Source organism: Colletotrichum lupini, chromosome 4 (assembly GCF_023278565.1).
Source record: "Colletotrichum lupini chromosome 4, complete sequence".
Lineage (NCBI taxonomy): Eukaryota > Fungi > Ascomycota > Sordariomycetes > Glomerellales > Glomerellaceae > Colletotrichum > Colletotrichum lupini.
The window spans coordinates 7,109,134-7,129,942 of NC_064677.1; the positions used below are offsets into that span (position 1 = coordinate 7,109,134).

The 20,809-nt window shown below is 45.1% G+C and overlaps 4 protein-coding genes across 4 annotated transcripts; 2 read left to right on the top strand and 2 right to left on the bottom strand.

Annotated features, from left to right (window-relative positions):
• Positions 1–1,685: 1,685 nt before the first annotated feature.
• On the top strand, positions 1,686–3,166 carry CLUP02_09204 (O-methyltransferase; the record flags this gene model as incomplete). The annotated part of the gene is made up of 4 exons (XM_049288183.1): positions 1,686–1,856; positions 1,919–2,229; positions 2,306–2,763; positions 2,832–3,166. 4 exons carry the CDS (start codon positions 1,686–1,688, stop codon positions 3,164–3,166), a joined length of 1,275 nt encoding a protein of 424 aa, XP_049145327.1.
• Positions 3,167–4,533: 1,367 nt separating this feature from the next.
• Positions 4,534–6,599, bottom strand: CLUP02_09205 (amino acid permease; the record flags this gene model as incomplete). The annotated part of the gene is made up of 4 exons (XM_049288184.1): positions 4,534–5,344; positions 5,398–5,852; positions 5,909–6,204; positions 6,326–6,599. Coding segments are annotated over 4 exons (1,836 nt in total), but the record flags the coding sequence as incomplete, so codon positions are not given.
• An 853-nt stretch (positions 6,600–7,452) lies between these two features.
• CLUP02_09206 (uncharacterized protein) lies at positions 7,453–8,333 on the top strand (the record flags this gene model as incomplete). Its single annotated transcript, XM_049288185.1, has 2 exons — positions 7,453–7,491; positions 7,866–8,333. The coding sequence occupies 2 exons, from the start codon at positions 7,453–7,455 to the stop codon at positions 8,331–8,333; spliced, it is 507 nt and encodes a 168-aa protein (XP_049145329.1).
• Positions 8,334–10,640: 2,307 nt separating this feature from the next.
• Positions 10,641–10,979, bottom strand: CLUP02_09207 (uncharacterized protein; the record flags this gene model as incomplete). The annotated part of the gene is made up of 1 exon (XM_049288186.1): positions 10,641–10,979. The coding sequence occupies one exon, from the start codon at positions 10,977–10,979 to the stop codon at positions 10,641–10,643; it is 339 nt and encodes a 112-aa protein (XP_049145330.1).
• Positions 10,980–20,809: the final 9,830 nt, after the last annotated feature.

Sequence of the window (20,809 nt, forward strand, 5' to 3'; positions counted from 1 at the left end):
TTTGAGTCTCTGTTTATCATGGATTTACCAACGCTCAATCTTCTCGGAATGGCCGTTGCTCATATTTTTTCTAGAATTACGGTTGTTCTCGATAAGGGACACGGTGCCTTCTGCCGCTTCCCTAGGTAGTGACGACCGATTTTATATAGGCTCATATCTCCTCCCAGAACGATGGCAGCGAACTTCCAGACAGATAGAAAAGCAACACGACCCGTGATGAGGAAGATTGCCCTGAGCGATCCCCATGATCCATTCACGGGACGTAGGCGATGATGAGATGAATGAGATGACGGCGTATCTAGACTACCAAACGAAGTTCCTAGAAAGAACGTTTTACGTAGCCTGGGCGATATGTTTCACGGCTTCGATCGGGGCCCGCAAGGAGTCCCACAGCGGCTTCTAATATATATCATTCCTATGCGGTTAGTGACCGTCACTTTATCACTCGGGAACTTAGACCCGTTAGCTACGCAGATCTTTATTCATTCTAGAGTTCAACTTGCGGAGCGGACGACTCTAGACTCAGCTAGATGAACTCCAGACGCGTTCGCTATTGGCGCGGGGAACCATAACCCCAGTCTATAAGTCCGTCGAAGGCAGGAGGCTCCCTGCTAACCATTGAACTGTATAACTTGTAGAAGTAAAAAGAAGAAGAGGAAATGTTTTCATATTGATTGCAGGCTCTCGGCTTATGGGAAGGGATCACTGTACATGTCAATTCATCTCAAACTACCACTACTACCTTGCGCATAAAACAGGAAGATCCATAGGACTGAAGTCATCATTATATTGTTCCTCAAACAGGAAAGAAGTCTTGTTGCATATCAGGAGTATATGTGGCGATCTGATGTTGTGTGTAACCCAAAACGGCCATGCAACATCTCGTCTCTTTCTACACATCCTACCATGAGGGTACGAATCCACGCAGAGTGGGAACGAAGCTCAAGGTATTTCGTATAGGGCCGCTCTTCTGCCTATGTTAGTTGCGTCACCCGGCAGCTCCAATGGTCACAACTTGCTTTCAAATTCGTTGATATGTTTGCCCGAGTCTCCGCCTCTCTCTCGTCCCATATATCGGGCCTTGACAATGTCATATGCTACTAGTCGGAGATCCTGAGCGCCGGCGTCAATCACAGTAGTTTATGTACGAAGACCACACCACCATTTTCTTCTCCAGATCCAATCCAGAGTCTGTCACCATTCAATTTAACATTCCAGCGAATCAAATACGACGAAATAACGTCTCCTCATACATTGAGTTTGAAACAAGCTCAAGCTCCCGGGATGTTTGACTTTCTTGAGCAATGTTGGTGTTAAACTCCGATCCCGCTCCAATTTCCCCCGCTCGTCGTTCAGGCTTACGAGGAGTATATGGATATTGGTGATACCATCGCAGATCATGGCACATGATTCTTACAAATCAAGTCTCTGTGTTCGGCGGGGACTTAGGATCGGTGCAACGTCTTTACTTCTTCTTCTAATAAAGAGCTTGCTGCCCTTGGCAGTTTCATTCTCTTCTTTGGAGCATTAAATCCATGATTGGAGCTTCACCAGAAGTCTCTAAGCTTTATACTTCCTGCTTCAAGTCGACGTCTTAGCTATCTCGAGGAAAAGGCCAAAGCGACCAATTTGAAAATTGACGCAAAAACAGGGTAGTTTAACAAACAGTCAGCATGTCATCCACAATGAACGAGAATGATGCTGTCGGAGACTTCATACGCTCAGCGGAAGCCCTTTCTACATCGGTCGAAGACCTCAGCGAGGGCGACAGATCGCGAGTTCTTCTAAAGCTTTACGAGCTCACGATGAATGTCGAATCTCCTTGGGAGACGTTTGTGAGACTCTTCTTGAGCGAAGTAAGTGTCACTGATTTCACGGAGACGGCTCAGAACAGCTTGTTAACTTAACTATATACCAGCCGGCTGTCCTAGCATCAGTCAAGATACTGCAGGATCTCAATATCTTTAAGAAATGGAAGGTTGATGGAAGCAGAGCCATGACTTGCACTCAGCTAACGGGCCTCGCGGAGGGGTCCTGCGATGCCGCTTTACTTTGTGACTTATCCCGTCTCGGGTACCTTGTAGCAGTATCTCATATTCTCCCAGATCGACTCCTCCGCCTACTGGTCTCGAATAACATCGTAGAGATGACTTCAGACAAGACCTACAAGCCCACGAGATTCTGTGACCAGCTTGCGGACTCGAACTTTAGCACCACCGCTAAATTCTAGTAAGACAAACATCCTCATCCCCTCCTGTCCCTCCAGCGGCTCTCCCCGTCACAAGCAGTTCTAACTTCCAGCAAGCTACGACCACACAGTCCCAATGTTCACCCACATGCCCATCTTCTTCCGCGAAACATCCTACAGAAGCCCCCGCAGCGCCCGCAAAACAGTCTTTGACTCAGCCCACGGCTGGCAAGGCGGCCTCTTCGCCTATCTCGAAGCCCACCCCGAACAAAGCGAGGCCTTCAACACACTCCAGCGGACGACGACGCTCAACAGGGCCAGGTGGACGTCCATCTTCCCCAGCCACACCCTCTTGGACAGCGGCTCCGGCGACGACGACCCGGGCTCGCCGCTGCTGGTGTATATCGGTGGCAGCGCGGGACAGGATCTGCAGGCCTTTTATGAACTGCATCCGGAGACGGCGTCGAGGTTGTATTTGGAAGATTTGCCATCTGTTCTGGCGGATGACAAGACGAATTTGCTGAAGGGGATCCATAAGGTGGCGTATGATTTCTACACACCTCAGCCGATTAAGCGTACGTTTGAAGTCCTCTCTGCCAGAGTAATTCAACTTTCCAAGCAAAGACTGACAAACAACGTGAAGATGCCCGCGCATACTACATGCACCACATCCTCCACGACTGGCCCGACAAACAAGCCTGCAGAATCCTCGAGATGCAAAAAACCGCCCTGAAGCCCGGTTACAGCAGGATCCTGATCCACGACCAAATCATGGACGACGACGTGCGGGCCGTCCACCCGCACGCCGCCGTCTTCGACATCAGCATGATGGCGTTTGGCGCCGCCGGGGAGCGCACGGAGAAGGAGTGGAGGGCGCTGATCGAGTCGGTTGGGCTGAGGGTTGTTAAGATTTGGAGGGTGCCGGGTGCGGTGCAGGGGGTTATCGAGGTTGGGTTGCGGGAAGGATCGAGGCTTTGAGGGTGACCTGTGTGTTGCAATTTAGTTATTTTGCGAGGTGATTGGCTACGTTGGATTGCAAGGTGTCTTTGAAGGCCGTTGTGATCAGTATGGACAGCATGATTGACATCGCAAAGTGCATTTTCTTGAAGCTGCCCCGGGTTTTGCATTGAGGAGGGCAAGTAGGCGATTCGGGGGAGTTGATGATTAACCTCCAACAACTCTACCGCCGAGCCAGTTTGACCTGGCCGGCCGAGGTGATGCCTCTAAACGATGAAGAATGCCCGTGCCAGCCTTGAAGGCAGACCGTTGAGCCCAGCCTTGACGTCTAGCTCGGCACCGGAGATCCAACAGGTTACGGCCCCACTACCGGTGCGGAAAAGGTATCCACTCCCCGACCGATCGGAATACGGGAGACCCGTAAAAATAAGCCGTTGAGAAAAGCATGTAATGGATCGAAAAGAATTCATGTGAATTCCAATAGTCTCATAACCCAAGCAATAGGGGAATGATGAAGCATGTATTCAGGCATTATGAAAGATTCATACTCCATTGGACAAGAGGTCAGGCATGCCTGTCTGTTGTCGCCTGTAGAGACCATCCTCGTCCTCACATCTTCTACCCGCATCTGTCTACTACCAAAATCTACACAGAATCCATAACTGAAGAATATCACACCAGAGATGGGAATGATGCGTCTACAGAACAGAGTCAGTTTTCATCCCCTCACGCCCGCAATCAACCACTCAACCTCCCTGTATCGAACCTTATCCGGAACTTCGGCACGCGACAAATCCAAGCCACCCGTCGATAGCGTCGTCTACCTCGGGCCGTTGTGGAGCCCCCATGCTCCGGGGGGTTGAGGCCGGCATCAGCCAGCCCACGCTAAACCACTTCCACAAACCTTTTTGCAACGACCGATCGAGTGATGATAATCTGATCCTGTTTCCGTGCAATGAACGGAATGCAGATCATATTATTTGGTGACCGGAGCCTCCACCTCTGGGTGTTTTGGTCTGGATGTAGTAAACGCGGGGTAAAATGGCACCATCGCTGATTTATGACGAGGACCTAACCCAGAATCTAGGTCCTCCCGCCCGGAGCGCATGAGTACACTCACACATGATGCTTAACGCTACACTCTCAATCATGACAGGCGCGCACATGACACTAGAATAGATGCGGTTCAATAAACCCCTGTATTGAAGCCCATGATAGGGACATCATTGCTGATTACAAGTTCAGAAAGTAGATAGGTATCATGATAGTGAGACATGCCTAGAGCCAAAGCTGCTCTTCGGCCAACATCTCCTATTTACATCCTCCCCAGATGCTTCCTCCCCTTTAGTGCTAGACAATCCAGCAAGTATAAAAGACAGCGAAGTCTTCTAGAAGATAGTGCTTGCCCACCGTCTCCACGTGGGCCAGGCGGCAACCTTCGCGCGGTAGGCGTTGACTTCATCCCAGTCAACCTCACGGCGACCAGTGTCGAGGTCGATTTCGGAAAGCTTCAAGAAGCCCTTGCGCTTCCACAAGTAACCGCAAGCCCAGAAGAAGAGAACGACGGGCAGGGCAAGGTAAGCCTTGAAGAAGTCCTCAGCGGTGGCGAAGCCGCCACTAGGGGGGCAGATAGCGACGAAAAGCTGGGCGATCAGAGAGATAGCAATCAGGAACAGGCCGAGCCAAGACCCAGCAACACCACCGATGGCCTGGAAGGGAAGCTCGTCGAGGGTGTGGCCCTGGGCTTTCCATGCAGAGCGGAAACGAATGTGGGCAGCGCAGATGGATCCCCAGGTGAAAAGGGCGGCAAGACCAGAAAGCGACAAGAGCCAGTCGAAAACAACACCTCCGGAAGACGCCATGCGGACGTAAGCCAGGCCACCGAAAGCGAGGTTGAGGGCGACGGAAGGCAGGGGACGGCCTGATCGGTCAATGTAGGTGAAGATCTTGGGGGCGTATCCCTGCTGGGCAAGGGCGGTCAAGGTACGGGAACCACCGTAGACGCAAGAAACACCAATAGAGACGACGGAGACAAGAATGACAACGTTCATGAAGCTGTCGTATCCGTAAAGGTGGGCATCAAGAGGGGCCAGGACGAAAGGGGAGACACCATCGGCGTAGGGGTTGGCGGAGTTCAGGAGACGCTCATCGGTAGAGCTGACGAGAAGGCCGACAAAGGTAAGACCCAAGACGTAGAAACTTGAGAGTATGATTAGCCAGAGCTCTAGACGTTTGACTTGAGAAGGACTTACAGGGTAATACGCCAGAACACCTGCTTGATGGCACCAGGAAGGGACTTGGCGGGATTGGCGGACTCAGCAGCAGCGAGGCCGACAAGCTCGGTACCGGAGAAGGCAAAAGCGGCGGTAACGAAGACAGAGCAGAAGCCACGGAAGCCGTTCTGGAACGCACCGGGGTCGCTCCAGAGACGGTCTCCCCAGTATTCATCGTACTTTCCACCCTCGGGGCCACCGCCGCAGATGAGAACAAGGGCGACGACCATGAAGATGACGGTGGCAAAGAGCTTGAAGGCAGAGGAGACGAACTCTTCCTCGGCGAAGCCCAAGGTTCCGAAAACGTTGACGAAGATGATAAAGAACCAGAAGACGGTGATCCATACTGCGACACTTATATCTTTGTTCCAATATTGTATCGTAAACGAGCAGACTGTCAGTTCGAGTGGTAAGACGATAACCCATTGGAAGACCTGCCACATGTTAGAGCCTCGCGATACGATGCGCGGTATGATGAAAAATGACTTACATAATTCCAGCCCATAGCGAAACCCCAGGAAGGATCAAGGAAGCGGATAGAGTAGGTGTAGAAACCACCAGAGACAGGGTACAATACAGCGAGTTCACCGAGAGCGTAGACGACGTTGAAGATCATGACACCAGCGATCAAGAAGCAGATGAGGACAGAGCCCGGGCCACCCTTGGTGAGGGCGCTACCGGAACCGACGAAGAAACCAGCACCGATGGAGCCACCGATGGCAATCATTTGCAAGTGACGAGGCTTCATGGAGCGGTCGAGCTCAGTGTCGCCAGTTCCCCAGTCACCTAAGAATGCTTTGTTAGAAATCGATCTCTGAAGAGATATACAGGCAAGGCGAGGCGATGCTGGGCTGCTGGAGACAGGCCGCAAAGTTGTCCAAGCGAAGTTGGAGAGGGATGCACTCACGGCGCTGGAAACTCTTGAGGTTCAAGCCATTGCGGGTCATGAAGTCATCCTCGCGAAAGTTATCGGGAACATGGCCATCACCGGCGGTGTGGCGAGCGCCCTTTTCGGAGTCGTACGTGGGGGGGACCACGCCGACTTGAGCATCCTCCTTGGACATGATGAAGAGTAAGCTCGATAGCTCTGGACAGAAGCTAGAGGCCGGTTGTTGAAGAAGAAGTGATGCGCGTTGGCGCTTGTCGTGACCTTTGCCCTTGTCGACGACGGAAGAGGAAAGCTGGTTTTACTCTGTAAAGAACTACAAGAGTATGAGGGGTGGAAGGGACAACAAGAAGGGACGAGATAGAGAGGGAGGCGGCGCGGGATGCCGTTTAATAAAGGTTCGAGACAGCACCCGGGATGAGAGACGGCGACGGGGACGGGGGAGCTAAGGCAGAGGGGGAGGAACAAGCCAGGCGCGACGACGACGACGATGGGAGCGACGACATGTGCAGGTGCATTGCCCCATGTAAAAGTACCATGTAGGGTATCTGTAAAGGTACCGGGAAAGGTCGTTGGATGTGTAGAAACGGACCAGACCAAAGACAGGAAGGTGTGTGGGATGGGTAGGACTTCCTGGCGAGATGGGTAGGTGTACGGCAGGAAGGCAGATGGTAGGATGGAGAGGGACACTTTACGGATACACAGAAAGGAAACGTGAGGGAACGTCCCTCGAGACTTCCGTCAAGAGACATCGAGGCAGACACAGAGGGAGGTGTGCAGCATACCGCTCGGGCGAGAAGCTGGAGCTGGAGCTGGACGAGAAGGGGACCAACCAACTTGGACGCGCTCACCTCACCGGCGCAAATCCAACGGATGGGAAGCTGCAACATGGAATAGAGAGACCAGGGAGACCCCGGCATGAGGGAACGACCCAATACCCCCTCCTCTTCTTCCTTCCGTGACCCTACCCTGCCAACATTGTACATGGTTTCCCGATGAAGGGAGCACATTGTCTCTAGTATCTACAGAAGTACAAAAGTTGCCAAGAGCACCTTGCCTGTCTTACGTTAGTCCCTTGTTATTTTTCTTCTCCATCTTCTTCGTCTGCGTCTTCGTTTCCGGGATACCTTCTCCCCGGGAAATCACCCATGATAGCTGCGCCGCTAGCTTGCAGAAAATGCCAGGAGGTAGGAGGAAGGTGACCTAGATTATGAGAGGTCTAGACGGATAGGCAGACGAGTCTCTCCGGTACAGTCTTGGCAGGTAGTTGGACCGGTCGGTCAGCCGTGAGACGGGAGGGAAGGAAGGGTAGGCCAAGGGGAGTGAAGGGGACGGCCGGCATCTAGCAGTAGTGTACGTAGTGTAGCACAGATAGGAAGAGCCCACGGCAGAGATTCACACTACGCACACTTCCATCGTACATGAGAATGCGGATGCGGATGGCGGATGTGAGGTATCATGTGGGTGTTCGGAAGCAATGGAAGCTGCGTGGAAGACGAAGATGGCAAGGCCTCGGAGATGGTGGGATGGACGAGATCGTTGAAGCATCTCACAAATCCAGCCCAGCGCGACGTCGTCAACTCGCCTCACGTCCAAGGGCTGCATCGGTGTCACTCTACGTGGCAGATTCGGTAGACAGGCAAACACCGCTTCTGTCGCTTCAGCCTTGAGCCTTGCCCTTCAGACTGTGGGACGCGGCATTTCAGGTGGCCCCATCAGAGGCCAGTGGTCTGCGACAAAAAGATCTGATTCGGAGGTTCGCATGCTGTTTACTGGCCGCTGGGAGGGATGCGATGTGTTCGGTCAACGGTGCGGTGCGTGGCTCGATGCTTCCGAGGGCTACGAAGCGTGCAGGCGTCTCTCTCGGGTCTCTTGGTCTAGAGACGTCGACGACCGGCGGATATGTCCCATCAGAGGCAACACAGCGGCTTGGCAGAAACCAGTAAGCTTTCTGAGAGCAGAAGGTGGGCTCGGTGGGGAGCGTAGATGCCAGACGGTGCAAATGGGGGGGTTTTTGCCAAGTGATTAGAAGAACCGGTCATGGTTTATGGTGAGTCTTGGCAGAAGGGTTATTGGCTGGTGGACGGTGCCGGCTGGAGATGGGTTGCGATATTTGTATGTTCAGGTTGGAAAATGTACGGATGGATCCATGTGATGGAAATTGATTTGGCAGAAGTGGAAGACAGTGATTTGGTAGCGGCGCGCGGGGGTGGGACGGTGCCGGGCCTTTGCCCTGGACTTGACTGGCCCGGACTCTCAGTCTCACTGCTCCTCTCATACTCTCACTCACTCATTCTCACTTGCTCGGGACATTTCACTGAGCAGGGGACGCAGTGCGCACGCCGCACACTCATAATTATTACGGGCGCCCATCTCACTCCACCGACACGCTATCAGTGGAGATCCGTCCCCAGCGGGGGAGTGAGCGACCCATGAGACCGGGAGTGAGAAGGGGCACGGCCGCGCGATGAGAAGGGGCACGGCCGCGCGATGAGAAGTTGGATGGGGCGAGGAATGGTCCATGCGATATCCGTATGATAGATAATGTTTGTCTATGAGCCAGCAAGATCCATCGAGGTGGAGTGATAGATACAAACACTGTTATTAGACTTTTGAGAGTTCAGAGTGAGGAGTAAGAATTTGAGATGAGCTAACCTGGTGTACAGTACTTCGTACCACCGTTTCGACGACGAGTCCTGGACACAAGTGGTGACAGAAGGGATGAACGGTACTCCACCACACCTTCCTTCCCCAAGAATGGAATGCGCGACCTGCCGCCTGCATGCTGCATGCCTTCCTCACCTTAAACAAGTGCCCGCCTAGGTACCTTTCTGCAGACCTCGATAGGTACCTACTCTGTACCTAGGTAGGTAAGGTAGGTCGAGGTATACATGCATCCTTACCTGTACGTATCTTTGTACCTGCCTCCGAGTATCAGACTTACAGAGGATCGAACCCTGCTGCTTCTCTTCTCTTCCTTTTCCCTACCCGATTTACTTCCACTTCGGCTTCAGAGAATCGCAGTCTCTGACACGCAGGATTTTTCAACTTTACGCGAACTCGTCTACTCGAGCCAAGGCCGTGGCTCCCTCCTGGAGCTACCGACCTGCAGCCAAGGTCTTCTGGAACAGGGCTGTGCGGCTTGGTGTCTCTTGGCCGTACCTCCCGATCCAAGCCCATCCTGACGAGCTTCCTGTTTGGGAAGGACCAAGAACTGGGGCGTTATTGCTTGATTGATGGATCTCGCAGTCCGACCGTCACCATTCACTGCTATTCTCTGCATACCTACCTAGTACGCTTCCATTCCCTGAGTCTCCGACTTCTAACAGCTCGTGACAGGCAAGGTATCAAAGGCAAAATCTCATCCAATCCTATTGGAACCAATCTCGACAGGAATCCTCAGATGTAACGGCTTGGCTGCCAGCCCGATGGGAGCTGCTAGGCTTCCTCGGTTCCCGGCCGCCGGTCTCCAGCTTCTCTCCTGCCTCTTTGCGCTTCTTGGCCCAGCGCCTCGTGACCAGGGCTGCCCAGCATTTGCTGCCATCTACCATGCCAACGCGTCTCTACAAAGTGCGATCCCCTTGCGGTGTACGAAGAAGGATCTAAATCAGTATCAGACCCTCGATCATCTGCTGTGAGCTGACGGGAATCGTCACACCTCATCGCTGATTGACTTTCGGCGCGTCCATTGGCCTCGCAGGGGCGGGCGCCGCAGGACAGGGAGGCCGCCGCTAACCAGGCGAAGGAATCCTTCTAGAATGCCGCCAGGCCGTCCAACCACACCATCGAACCTTTGCGTCCTCGAGTTCCGTCTTGTGATGCGATACGCCTATTCGAAAAGCGAGGGATCCGTACAGCCAACCGTAATATTGTGAGGGGGAGCCACTCAGGAAACGAAGCGGACCACCCATCTCCCATCGCGTCACACACAAGACGCCCAATCTCCGGCCGCTGCCCCGTCACCCTGCTCCAACTGCCACTTGGGGGCGCTTTTGACACCCTTCAAAGTTTGGATTGATTGCGCAAAACTCTGGCGATTCGACCCCTGGCCTACCTACCTGTCTGGGGCGACCGACACGACTCGATTGTGCCGCGTTGTTTACCCCTAACCCACCGCCAAACTGGTCGAGCTACGCTATTTGGTGCTTGCCATTTGAAAGAAGGGCATACAATTCTACGAATACCCACGCAATGCTTCCTCCTCATCCGTCCACATCCCTGGGGGTCGCATCACCATGTGCTGCAATTGGTCTACGACACACAGAACATTCCCCCCTCTGGCGGGAAATATGGGGAATAAAGTCTCGGCAAAGATAACAGTCTTTCATGGGCGATCCTACATGGTACATGATGTGCGTGTGTCATACGCATCTGCTAACAAAACAGAGACAGTGACAGCACCGCTGGCGAACCTGGCGCTCCCCGCCCACCACCACCATCCCTTGTCACGATATCTACCATCGATACCAGAGTCGGCTCTGCCGTCATTCGCTCTGTCACTCGGGTTTTGTCTTGATGGCCTCGTTGGTCGAAGGTTCGCAATGCGCCCACTTCGTTGCCACGATTCAGGACATCTGAACTTGACATGTCTCGATTCGGTCGAAACGGCCCATCTTTTCTCTCCCGTCGTGTCATCCGAGCACGCCAACCCACCCGCGACTGCACCTAATGTCATTGGCGTTCCGTGGCTTCGGATATCTGCCTCAATATGTCACTAAAGGTTGACCCAAACGACAATTGTCTTGGCTGGCACTTGCGCCCTCTTGAGGCCTTATCTGGCATACGTTACTCATGAGGCGCCCGGAGCGCATCCGGGGAGGGTGGCAAAGCTTATCAGCACCATTCCTCCCCCGTGGCGACGACACTGCGGCGGTTTATTTGGACAATCAATGGCAATCACGGTTAGGAACGGGCTATCTGTCGGCCATATTCTTTGAATGAGGCGTTTTCGATTGACGCGAGCCAAGACCTACTAATATGCGCCAGATGCCAGACACCTGAGCTGGCTGAAGTCTCGTCTGTTGCGCACACGAACTTTTGAGTTCTCTCTGACCATCACGACCGCTGACGCCAAGAGTCTCAATCTACCCGGGCTAGCGACGCTTCGGGAAGGCACATTCTCTTGTCGCCCAACTTAAAAATCACACAGCCATCACCCAACAACAATTATGGTTCGCCAAAAGTTCTGAAAAATCTGCAAAAGTGTGGTTTTTCGAGGCGTATCTACGATGAACACTCTGAGATGCTGCGAATCCTGCCCGATACCGCAGACTTCCAAGACATGTCGTTGGAGACCCCCTAAAATCCAAGAGTTTGGCATCTCATGGCATTTCATGGCATCTCAGGGCCCAAAGCTTGACCCAGAGCAAAGGCTTTCGATCGTCTTGGTGTGCAGCCTCGATTGGATGCGCCGAGCAAAGCCATGGAATCACGGTACCTTGGCCATACCATATTGACGGGTACTTTGCCCAGTCGCCCAGTCAGCTTGCGATTGGCGATCCAAGCGAGCTTTCAACAGCGACCATCTTCTTGGCTCACAACTAATTACCCAAGTTGGTGGCAGAGGACCTTCTGTAGCCTGTCACTGCTTTTCGAATTCGAGTTCGCCCAGAGACTGAGATGCGGGGGAGTTGTTGTGACTAATAGCGTGTCCAGGAACACACCACCGCGCAAGGAGAGAAAAAGCACGCCACGATTGTCAAACGTCCTTTTGGCTCCGGGGAAGTGGAATCGCACACGAGATGGAAACTGAATCGCCAGTCCGCATACCAGTTAACCTCAGTTTCTTTTACGTACTTGACACTTACTCCCCAGATTTTCCCCTCGCCATCCACAAAACACAACTCTCTTCAGACGGCAGCGGGTCGCTGGTTGGCCTGCGCAGTAAAAACGTGTTCCAGTGTCCACTGTGGCAAGGAAGCAGCTTGGCGATGGATCACTGGAGCTCTGCGACTGCGCCTGTTCGGTGGAACCTCTCGAGCTTACTGCGACGTTGTCTCACGGAGCTTACGGGATGCATAGGTACTAGACCTTTGGCTTTACGCCTCATCCTGCAGTTTCGTGAAAGGCATCTCTGCGAGCAAACATTTCCTCGAGTCCCGTCTTGATCCAACCAACATGCTTCGGTCGACCTTTAGACCAGGCTACCTATAAATACGGCATGAGTCGAGTGTCGCCGAACCCGTGTCTTATGCTTGATCCACTTCCTCCGAGGGCCAAGCACGCCACATGCGTCTGTGTCTCTCATTTGATCCCATCTACGAACAAACCTGAGGACCCTAGATTTGGGGCTTATTTGAATCAATTGTTATTGGGCAGATTGCACCACAATCGTGCATTGAACCGAGGGCAGCCATTTGAACCATTGAGGCGCCAGCCGTTGGACCTTCCGCTTGTGTGACTTGGCGGCAATGGCTGGCCACCCCTTGAGCTTAATTGGGGGTTTGAACGGGTAGTTCGGCTGCGGCCTGAATCTGGTTTGCGGCTCCTTCGATGGATACGAATGAACCAACGAAGAACTTCCTGAAGATGAGGCTGTATCGAGAAGGCGAGCTGGATATCCGTATGAAGGTATTTTGATCATGGCGCAGGTGCCAAAGAACGAATGATGATATTCAGTACTACCTAAACGCCAAGAACAATGTTCACAGCGTTCTTGCTATTAAGTAACAATCCTAAGATGAGCGGATGTTTGAACACGTATGTTTTTTCTGAAATGTGATCAGGTGTGGGATAAACAGTCTTTCAGCATTCCCAAACTGTTTCTGCTCTAATTATATACCTTGAACCGAGCGCTCCTCCGAAGACCGTGTTATCAAGCAAAAATTCAACGCGGAATAAGAACGTCCAGAACAGGACACGAGGAAGCCTAACGGTTGGACTGGGTTCATCATGGACCAAGACCCTGATCGGACTGTCTGTCACTACGTAGTGCCGTCAACAGATATGGACCTTTGGGATACTGTGTCGAGCTGTAGCGCAGCCGGGATTGATGAGACTCCCGTAGCTCTGAACGCGAGCAAGATGTATCTGTGCTGCGTTTACAAATCCAGGGTACACGCTGATTTTTCTATCATTTGCGGCTTTATCAAGGTGGAGATTGAATGCAATGATCCACGAGGAATAGGCGATGAGGTCCATGTCGTGCTGGATAATTCAACCATCGTCACTTGATTCTCACGTTGCTGGACTTCCATGTCCGGGGAGTGTTCGCAGATCGGGCTCCTACCTAAGTGTTGGTATCCCTATGACAGGGTAGTTAGTTCGAACCGTAGTTGACGAAGAGATCAATTGAACTATATGAATATCTGCGTAGTAGGTATAAAAAGGAGGTTCTAACCGTAAGTTAGGCTAGCTACGATAATCGTAAATAGGGCCCCTAATTAGCCCCTACGTAGTCGGCTATATACTACAGTTAAATTAGACTTTTAATCCGATACTAACTTTCTCTTTTTTTTATTAATTTAACCGCTATAGTTAAAAATATAATTCGACCTTGGGCCCGTTTACTAAGTTATTTCCTTTTCCCCCTTTTCTTTATTTTTTTTATATAACCTATCCCTCTATTCGTATAATAGCTTTTTTACTACTTATAAATTACTCTAATCCCTTATTTAGTACTACTTTTATAAAAGCGTTTACGAGGTTATTTTTATTATTAATCTAATAGATTTTAAGTATTTCACGCCTTTCGTACGATTAACTAAGGGCTATAATATCGATTATAAGCCTCTTTTCCTTTATTATTCCTAATTTAACGAGGTATTTATATAGCGAGTAAGAATCGGTATAAATAACCGTTAAAATAAATAAAAAGCTAATTCGATTAATAATCTTCTTTAGCGTCGTTAAAATCGTATAAGAGAGGTTAACGCTATTAACTATATTATAAACCTCTAACGCTAATATATTTCTTATTACTTACTTATTTTTAGTTAATAAGTAGTAAATTATATTACCGTATATAATAAATTCGCTCTTACTTATACTCTTATTAACTAAGATAATAATATACCCTAATTACGAAGTAAGGTCGTTATTATTCGTAAATAACTTATTAATAAAAACGTAGAGCTTACTAATTATAAGGTCGATTAGGTAGTAAACGAGACCTCGATTAAAATTCGTTTATTACTACTTAAGCTACTTATTAAGTACCTTAACGTCTTATTTAGTTAGATTTATAACCTATATTACTTTAGTATAATTAAAAATTACTTCGGGCTAATAAATACTTATAATATATACCCCTCGCACGAGCTTAGCTTTATATTACTTCTTAACGTCAGTTACGTTTAGATTAACGAGGTTAATCTTCTTACCCTACCCCTTTTATTAAAAGACGACGGTTTCCTTTTTAATTATAAAAATCCTATTATTAAATACTAAGGGGGTATTTATTATAAGGACCTCTTTTAGCTTCGTTATAAAGCTTATTTTTTAAAGCTCCTTATCCTCCTTTTTTATAAAGTTAATATTAGATAAGCTTAATATATCGTCGGTCTATATTCCGACGATCCTAAATTAATTACTTTCGTACTCTGCGATTAATAAGTACGGGTCGTACGTAGAGGTAATTATTAATAGTTAATTAATATAAAAATCGTAATAAGTAGCCTATTAATAAGTACCTAATTCTATAAGCCTATATAGTAGCTTAAGCACTTTAATAATTATACTTTCTAAGTACTTACTAACTATTTCTTTCGGTAAATAGGCTAGGATTTTCCTTATAAGCCCTATAGCCGATTAAGTATAGGCCTAGGTAATATTACGGCTCTAAATTTCGTATCCCTTCTTCTATAGTAATACTATTAATACTATTATTAATCGTTAGCTATAGCGCTATATAATAAACGATTATATAAGTAGCGTCGCCTTTTTAATATCGCTATACCCCTAAATTACGTATTTAGACTTCTCGTATAGCTAAGGTATTTCTTTCCCTTTAATCTTACGAACTATTCGTAATTTAAATATACGGAGGTTTATATATTTTTCTAAGTTATATAAAATAAATTAATAAACCCCTCGATTACGAAGAGTATTTACTTTAATAAGATCTAATCCCTTATACGGCTTTTTAGTAGTTATAATTACGCCTTCTTTACATAGTTTAACCGCTAGCTCGAAATTGGCTTTTTCTTTTATTATATAAAAAGTATTAATTACCTCGTCGCTAGTAATAAATTACCGCGTTAGGGCTTACTATTATAATCTTTTATAACGTTTCGCTAGTAGTATTAGTACCCTTTTAGTAATTTCCTTTTCCTCGTCGTCTATTAGTACTACTACGACGATTTCGTTAAGGATAATTTCCTATACCTCTACTACGGGTTATATAGTTTCCCCTAGCTCTTTTTCTTTTTATAAGTTAGAAATTACTTTATTAGGATCTATATAATACGGTTTAACTACCGTAATTAACACTTTAAGTAGCTAGTCGCGATCTCTCGTAATTATAGAAGAGCGCTCGTTAACGGAAATTAACTTATATAGCCCAGCTTATTATTAAGTAATTTCGCGCTATATTTATATATCCGAATTTAGCGGTATATTTAAATTATCCCTTATATTAGGCCTATTGCGCATAGTAATTACTTTATTAACTTACTTTTTTATATTTACCTCGCGCAGTACCTATATTACTTTTTTAATTACTTAGGCTCGTTAACTTATACCTAGCGACAGTAGCGAGGCTAAAGTCGTTCTTAAATATACTCTAAATACTAATAGCGTTAATATAAGTCCGTTAGGCCCTATAGTATCGTTATAGTATTTAAATACTATTTAGAAGTATTCGTTATTAATAAAATCCGGATTTTCCTCTTTAATAATTCTAAACGCCCTTTTTAATTACTAGTATACCCTTTTTACTTTTCTAATACTATAGTACGCTTTAATAGGTATAACTTTTAGCTATATACCGCAGGCCGTCGTATTATCCTTAAACTTTATTAACTTAAAGCTAATACTAGCGTCGGTTCTAATACCGTTTAGCGGTCCTTAGTATATATCGATCTAGCTTTTTTATAGGGCTGCCTATACTATTTTTATTTATAGATCCTAGAGGAATTGCCCTACTTAAAAAGATATAGCTATGTCGATTATATATAGTACTAGCCGACTATTTAAGTAGAAAATATTAACGACGATTTCCTAGTTAAAGTTAAGCTTATTATATAATTAAAACTTAAATTTACGTAGGCTCTGTGTATTTATTTAGTATTAGTAATATACTTTCGTTAACTACTTTAGCGCCCCTATTTCGATATTATTATTACTTAATTACTTTAAGAGGTTATATAGCCTCGTAACTAACGGGTACCCGAATCTCTAATATAATTTTCTAAGCTTACTTTCTATTAAGTAATTAATTAACTTCGTATCGTTAGTAAGCTTTATAAACGCATACCCCTATCGTCGTTTAACTATCTCAAAATACTTATTACTAAAGATTCTATTCTTCGTATTATTAAATATAATACTTAGTCGATCTATATCTTTTAGATATAAGAAAAATAGGGTATTAATAAGTAAAATATAAAAAGTTATCGTTCCGAAGTACGTCTTTACTTTTACTATACCTAGGGTAACGATTTCCTTACTTAAGCCAAAACTAATCCTCATAATACTTACCGTTAATATATTAAGTATTACTAGTACGATCTTCTATAGCGCCTAGAATTACCCTTTTTTTTTAATTAACTATTATAATACCCTAGTATCTAGGATAATTTTATAAAAATCGTTTAGGCCGTACCTTTTGCTCGTATAGAATACCTATACGAGCTTAGTATTTAAAGGATCTAAGTAATATAAAAAGGACCCCTCTAGCTACCCCTAGATTTACTTAGTACTATATTCCTTTTTTTTAAATATTAAGAGAGATAGCGTCTTCTCCTTAATTATTAAGAAAATAGGCTTCGGCCCTATTAAATTCGCCCTTTTAGCTACCTCTATATCCGTTATTTAAGGGACCTTCCCTTACTATCCGTAAATAAAAACCTACTTATTAAGAGCTTCTACTACCCTCTATTTATTTAGCCTCGTATATCCTCTAAAAGCTAACGGGGTAAAAAAAAAAGTAATTAATATCGTTAATTTCGTTATAATCTAATTCGTTAATATAAGGGGTAAGATCTTCCTTATTTTCCGAATCTTTTATAAGGAGTATATACTTTAGGCCGCTACTTTAGTTACCGTCGCTAGGTTCTATACCCCTAGATCTACCCTTATATATAATAAGGAATTAGTTAAACTAACGAGGGTTAGTTTTACTATTTACTACCCTCGACTTTTTATACTATTCGTACGATTTAGTACGCTCTTCTTCGGAGTAGTTACTTAACTAATATCTATCCTTTTTATAAATATAGTATTACTTTTTCTATTACCCTATTTATGAATTAAATCTCTACCTATTTAACGAATCTAGGCCTCTTTATTAGTAATTACTATATCTAGCCTCTTTTTTTTTCTTATTATACGTTTAATTAACTTAATATTATTAATAAGGGCCGTTGTATATTTAAAAGTAAGTTTAGCGCGGCATTTTTACTTTAATATTAAAGCTAAATCTTAGCCTTAAGTAGAGCGTCTCGTAGTCTTTAAGTACTTAGTATAAAGTTATTTTTATTTTTAGTATATACTAAACTATAATATAAAAATATCCGACTTTCTGCTTATTTATCCCTTTATTTAGCTAGGTTTTCGCTAGCTTATCGATTCGATTAATAAGCTCTTCGAGGATCTCTACTCGCAATTTACCCTCTATTATCCTAGTTATAAATACGAAAAAAATCGCTCATAGCTTAAATAGGAGCTCTATATTCTTATTATAAGTCTCGAAGCGGCTTCGGATTACGTTAATTATACTAAAAAAGCCGTTTCGATCGAGATTACGTACCGCTTCGTAATAATAATTAAAGGCTTTACTTACGAGTACGATATTAATTACTAAATAGTACTAATACTCCTTAATTCCGACTTTTTCGTAATAATCGTAAAATATCGTTAGGGTTTTTTATAAAACTTTATACTTCCCCCTAGAATATAATTTCTTTTTTAAGAAGATCTTTTTAAGGTTTATAAATTACTTCGTATTTACTATTATATTTTTGGTATTTATATACGATCCCTGCGTCGCTGCGTACTATTAATAACTTCGGGTCGTTTACCTCCTTTTTTATTAGCTAATTAGCGCTAAATTTTATATTAGTAGCAGTAACGAGTTATAGATTGAAATAGGTAGAATTATTAATTATCGTATTTTTAGTACTATATTTTACCCCGGTATATCTTTTTATGACGATAAATTTCCGTTAGTAATTATAAAGAGGAAATTTAAGTCGTTTACTTTTTTTCTAAACTTATTAAAGCGATTATACGCTCTATTAACCTATGCCTAGTTTTATAATACGAATTCCTTTTTTATAATTATCGCTATTAGTATTTTATATAGCTCTCGTAATTATAATTACGCTAATAATACCCCTTATTTATAAAAGAATCTATTAACTACTTTTATAATTCCTAAGCTTACGCTCGCGAACTATTTATTTAGTTAGTAACTAAGGTCGTTTACGATCTCGTAAAATAGGGGTTGCCCCTATAGCCCCTTTTTCTTATAGACCTTAGTTAAATAGATTAATACTACGTTAATTTACTTATTATTAAGCTAATCCGCGATTCTATATATCTACGTCCCCTAATAGTCTAGGTTAATATTTACTTACTTATAAAGGATTAGGATTCTATTTAAGATCGGGTTTCGTCCTCTTCTTTTTTACCCTAACTCGCTAAGGGTCGTACTCTAGCTTATACCCGTATTAATAATTATTAGCGTATTTAATTTTAATAGGGATATATTTAATCCGCGCGCTAGTTATAATAAATCCGTACTTTTACTACTTAACGAATTTATTAAAGTCTAAGAGATTCTCGCTTCTTTTTACTATCTCGCTACTACTCTCGTTTTTATTATTTTTAGTAATTACTACTACTTTTCTAAATCGCTAGCTATCGTACTTACTAAAATCCTCCTTTTTATTTAATATAAAAGGGTAGGTTTTAGTAGTTCTTTTTTATAATAGTAATAGTAAACGTTTATATTACTATAAGAAGATATAGTAATTAGTCTTAGGATTTTTATTAATTACTAATTTCTACTATCCCGTATACTTCTAGCCTCCTAAGCCTCGTACTCTTTATAATCTCTAAATAGCTTCTTTTTTTAACTTACCTCTTTTAAAATAATATTCCGTAAAAATAGTTAAAAGTAGACGCCAGGCGGCTCGTAGAGGAGCTATATAAGCTATTAAGAACCGTATAAGCCGTTAAGTATAATTAACGAAGTTAAGCCCTCTTTTTTATAAAATCGTAGATTTTAAGGACTTACTAAAAATACCTACTTATCGCTCGTACGCAGTGGGGTTAGATACTTTAGAAATCTTATTTTTTACGGCCTCTTAGTACCCTATTTTATATCTTTTTAAGTAGTCTTTTTTATAACTTAATTACGGTTAGGTAATTATCGCTTAAGTATTTCTTTTTATTAATTTAACTAGTTAATTTCTAATCGCGGGCCGGCTATAGAAAAGTCGTTTAGTAAAAAAGCTACTCGGGGCGACGGTAAAAGGCTAGTTACTTAAGTAGTTCTATTAATTAACGTATTTTAACGTAGTAAACGTCGACCTCTTATAAATAGTAAAGGGCTATAATTACTTAATTCCGTACGGTATTTAAAAATCGCCCCCTTTTTTATTTACTTTTATAAAGTTAATTAGTACGAATCTCCTATCCCGTGCGGTATTAAGAGGTCGTTTTTTTTATATAGCGAGATACTTTACTAATTTATAATAATAGAATTTAATTACTAATTAGTATTAGTATCCTTATAATAAGGTAGTTAGTTCGAACCGTAGTTAATAAAGAGATTAATTAAATTATATAAATATCTGCGTAGTAAGTATAAAAAGGAGGTTCTAACCGTAGGTTAGGCTGGCTACGATAATCGTAAATAGGGCCCCTAATTGGCCCCTGCGCAGTCGGCTATATGCCGCGGTCGAATTGGACTTCTAATCCGACACTAAGTTTCCCAATGCCCCTGATGCGGGATCCTGAGGGCTCGTCACTTTGTCATTGGGAAGGTGTGTTGAGAAGGGAGGATTGCCACGAATCAATGGGACAATCAACCGCATGGCAGGAGTGCGCGTTGGTGTAGGTCGGGAGATTGCAGTTCATCCATGCTCCTGCTCCGGTCTTGACGGAACCTACTATCAAAGCGGGCCGGTGCTTGCCCGGTATGGCTTTGATGGCCGGAGTTAGGTGCTTGAGGCACTTTTCTTGGGAAAGAGGTAGGATAAGGGGACGTGGCACGGAAGGAAAGACCAGCACATAGAAGCCGGCGAGGATATGGGACCTTTTGGATGGGAAAGCGTCTCACTCGAATGCCACGGATTATTCAATTTCAATATCTAGTAGTGTCTCATGCACAATTCGGGT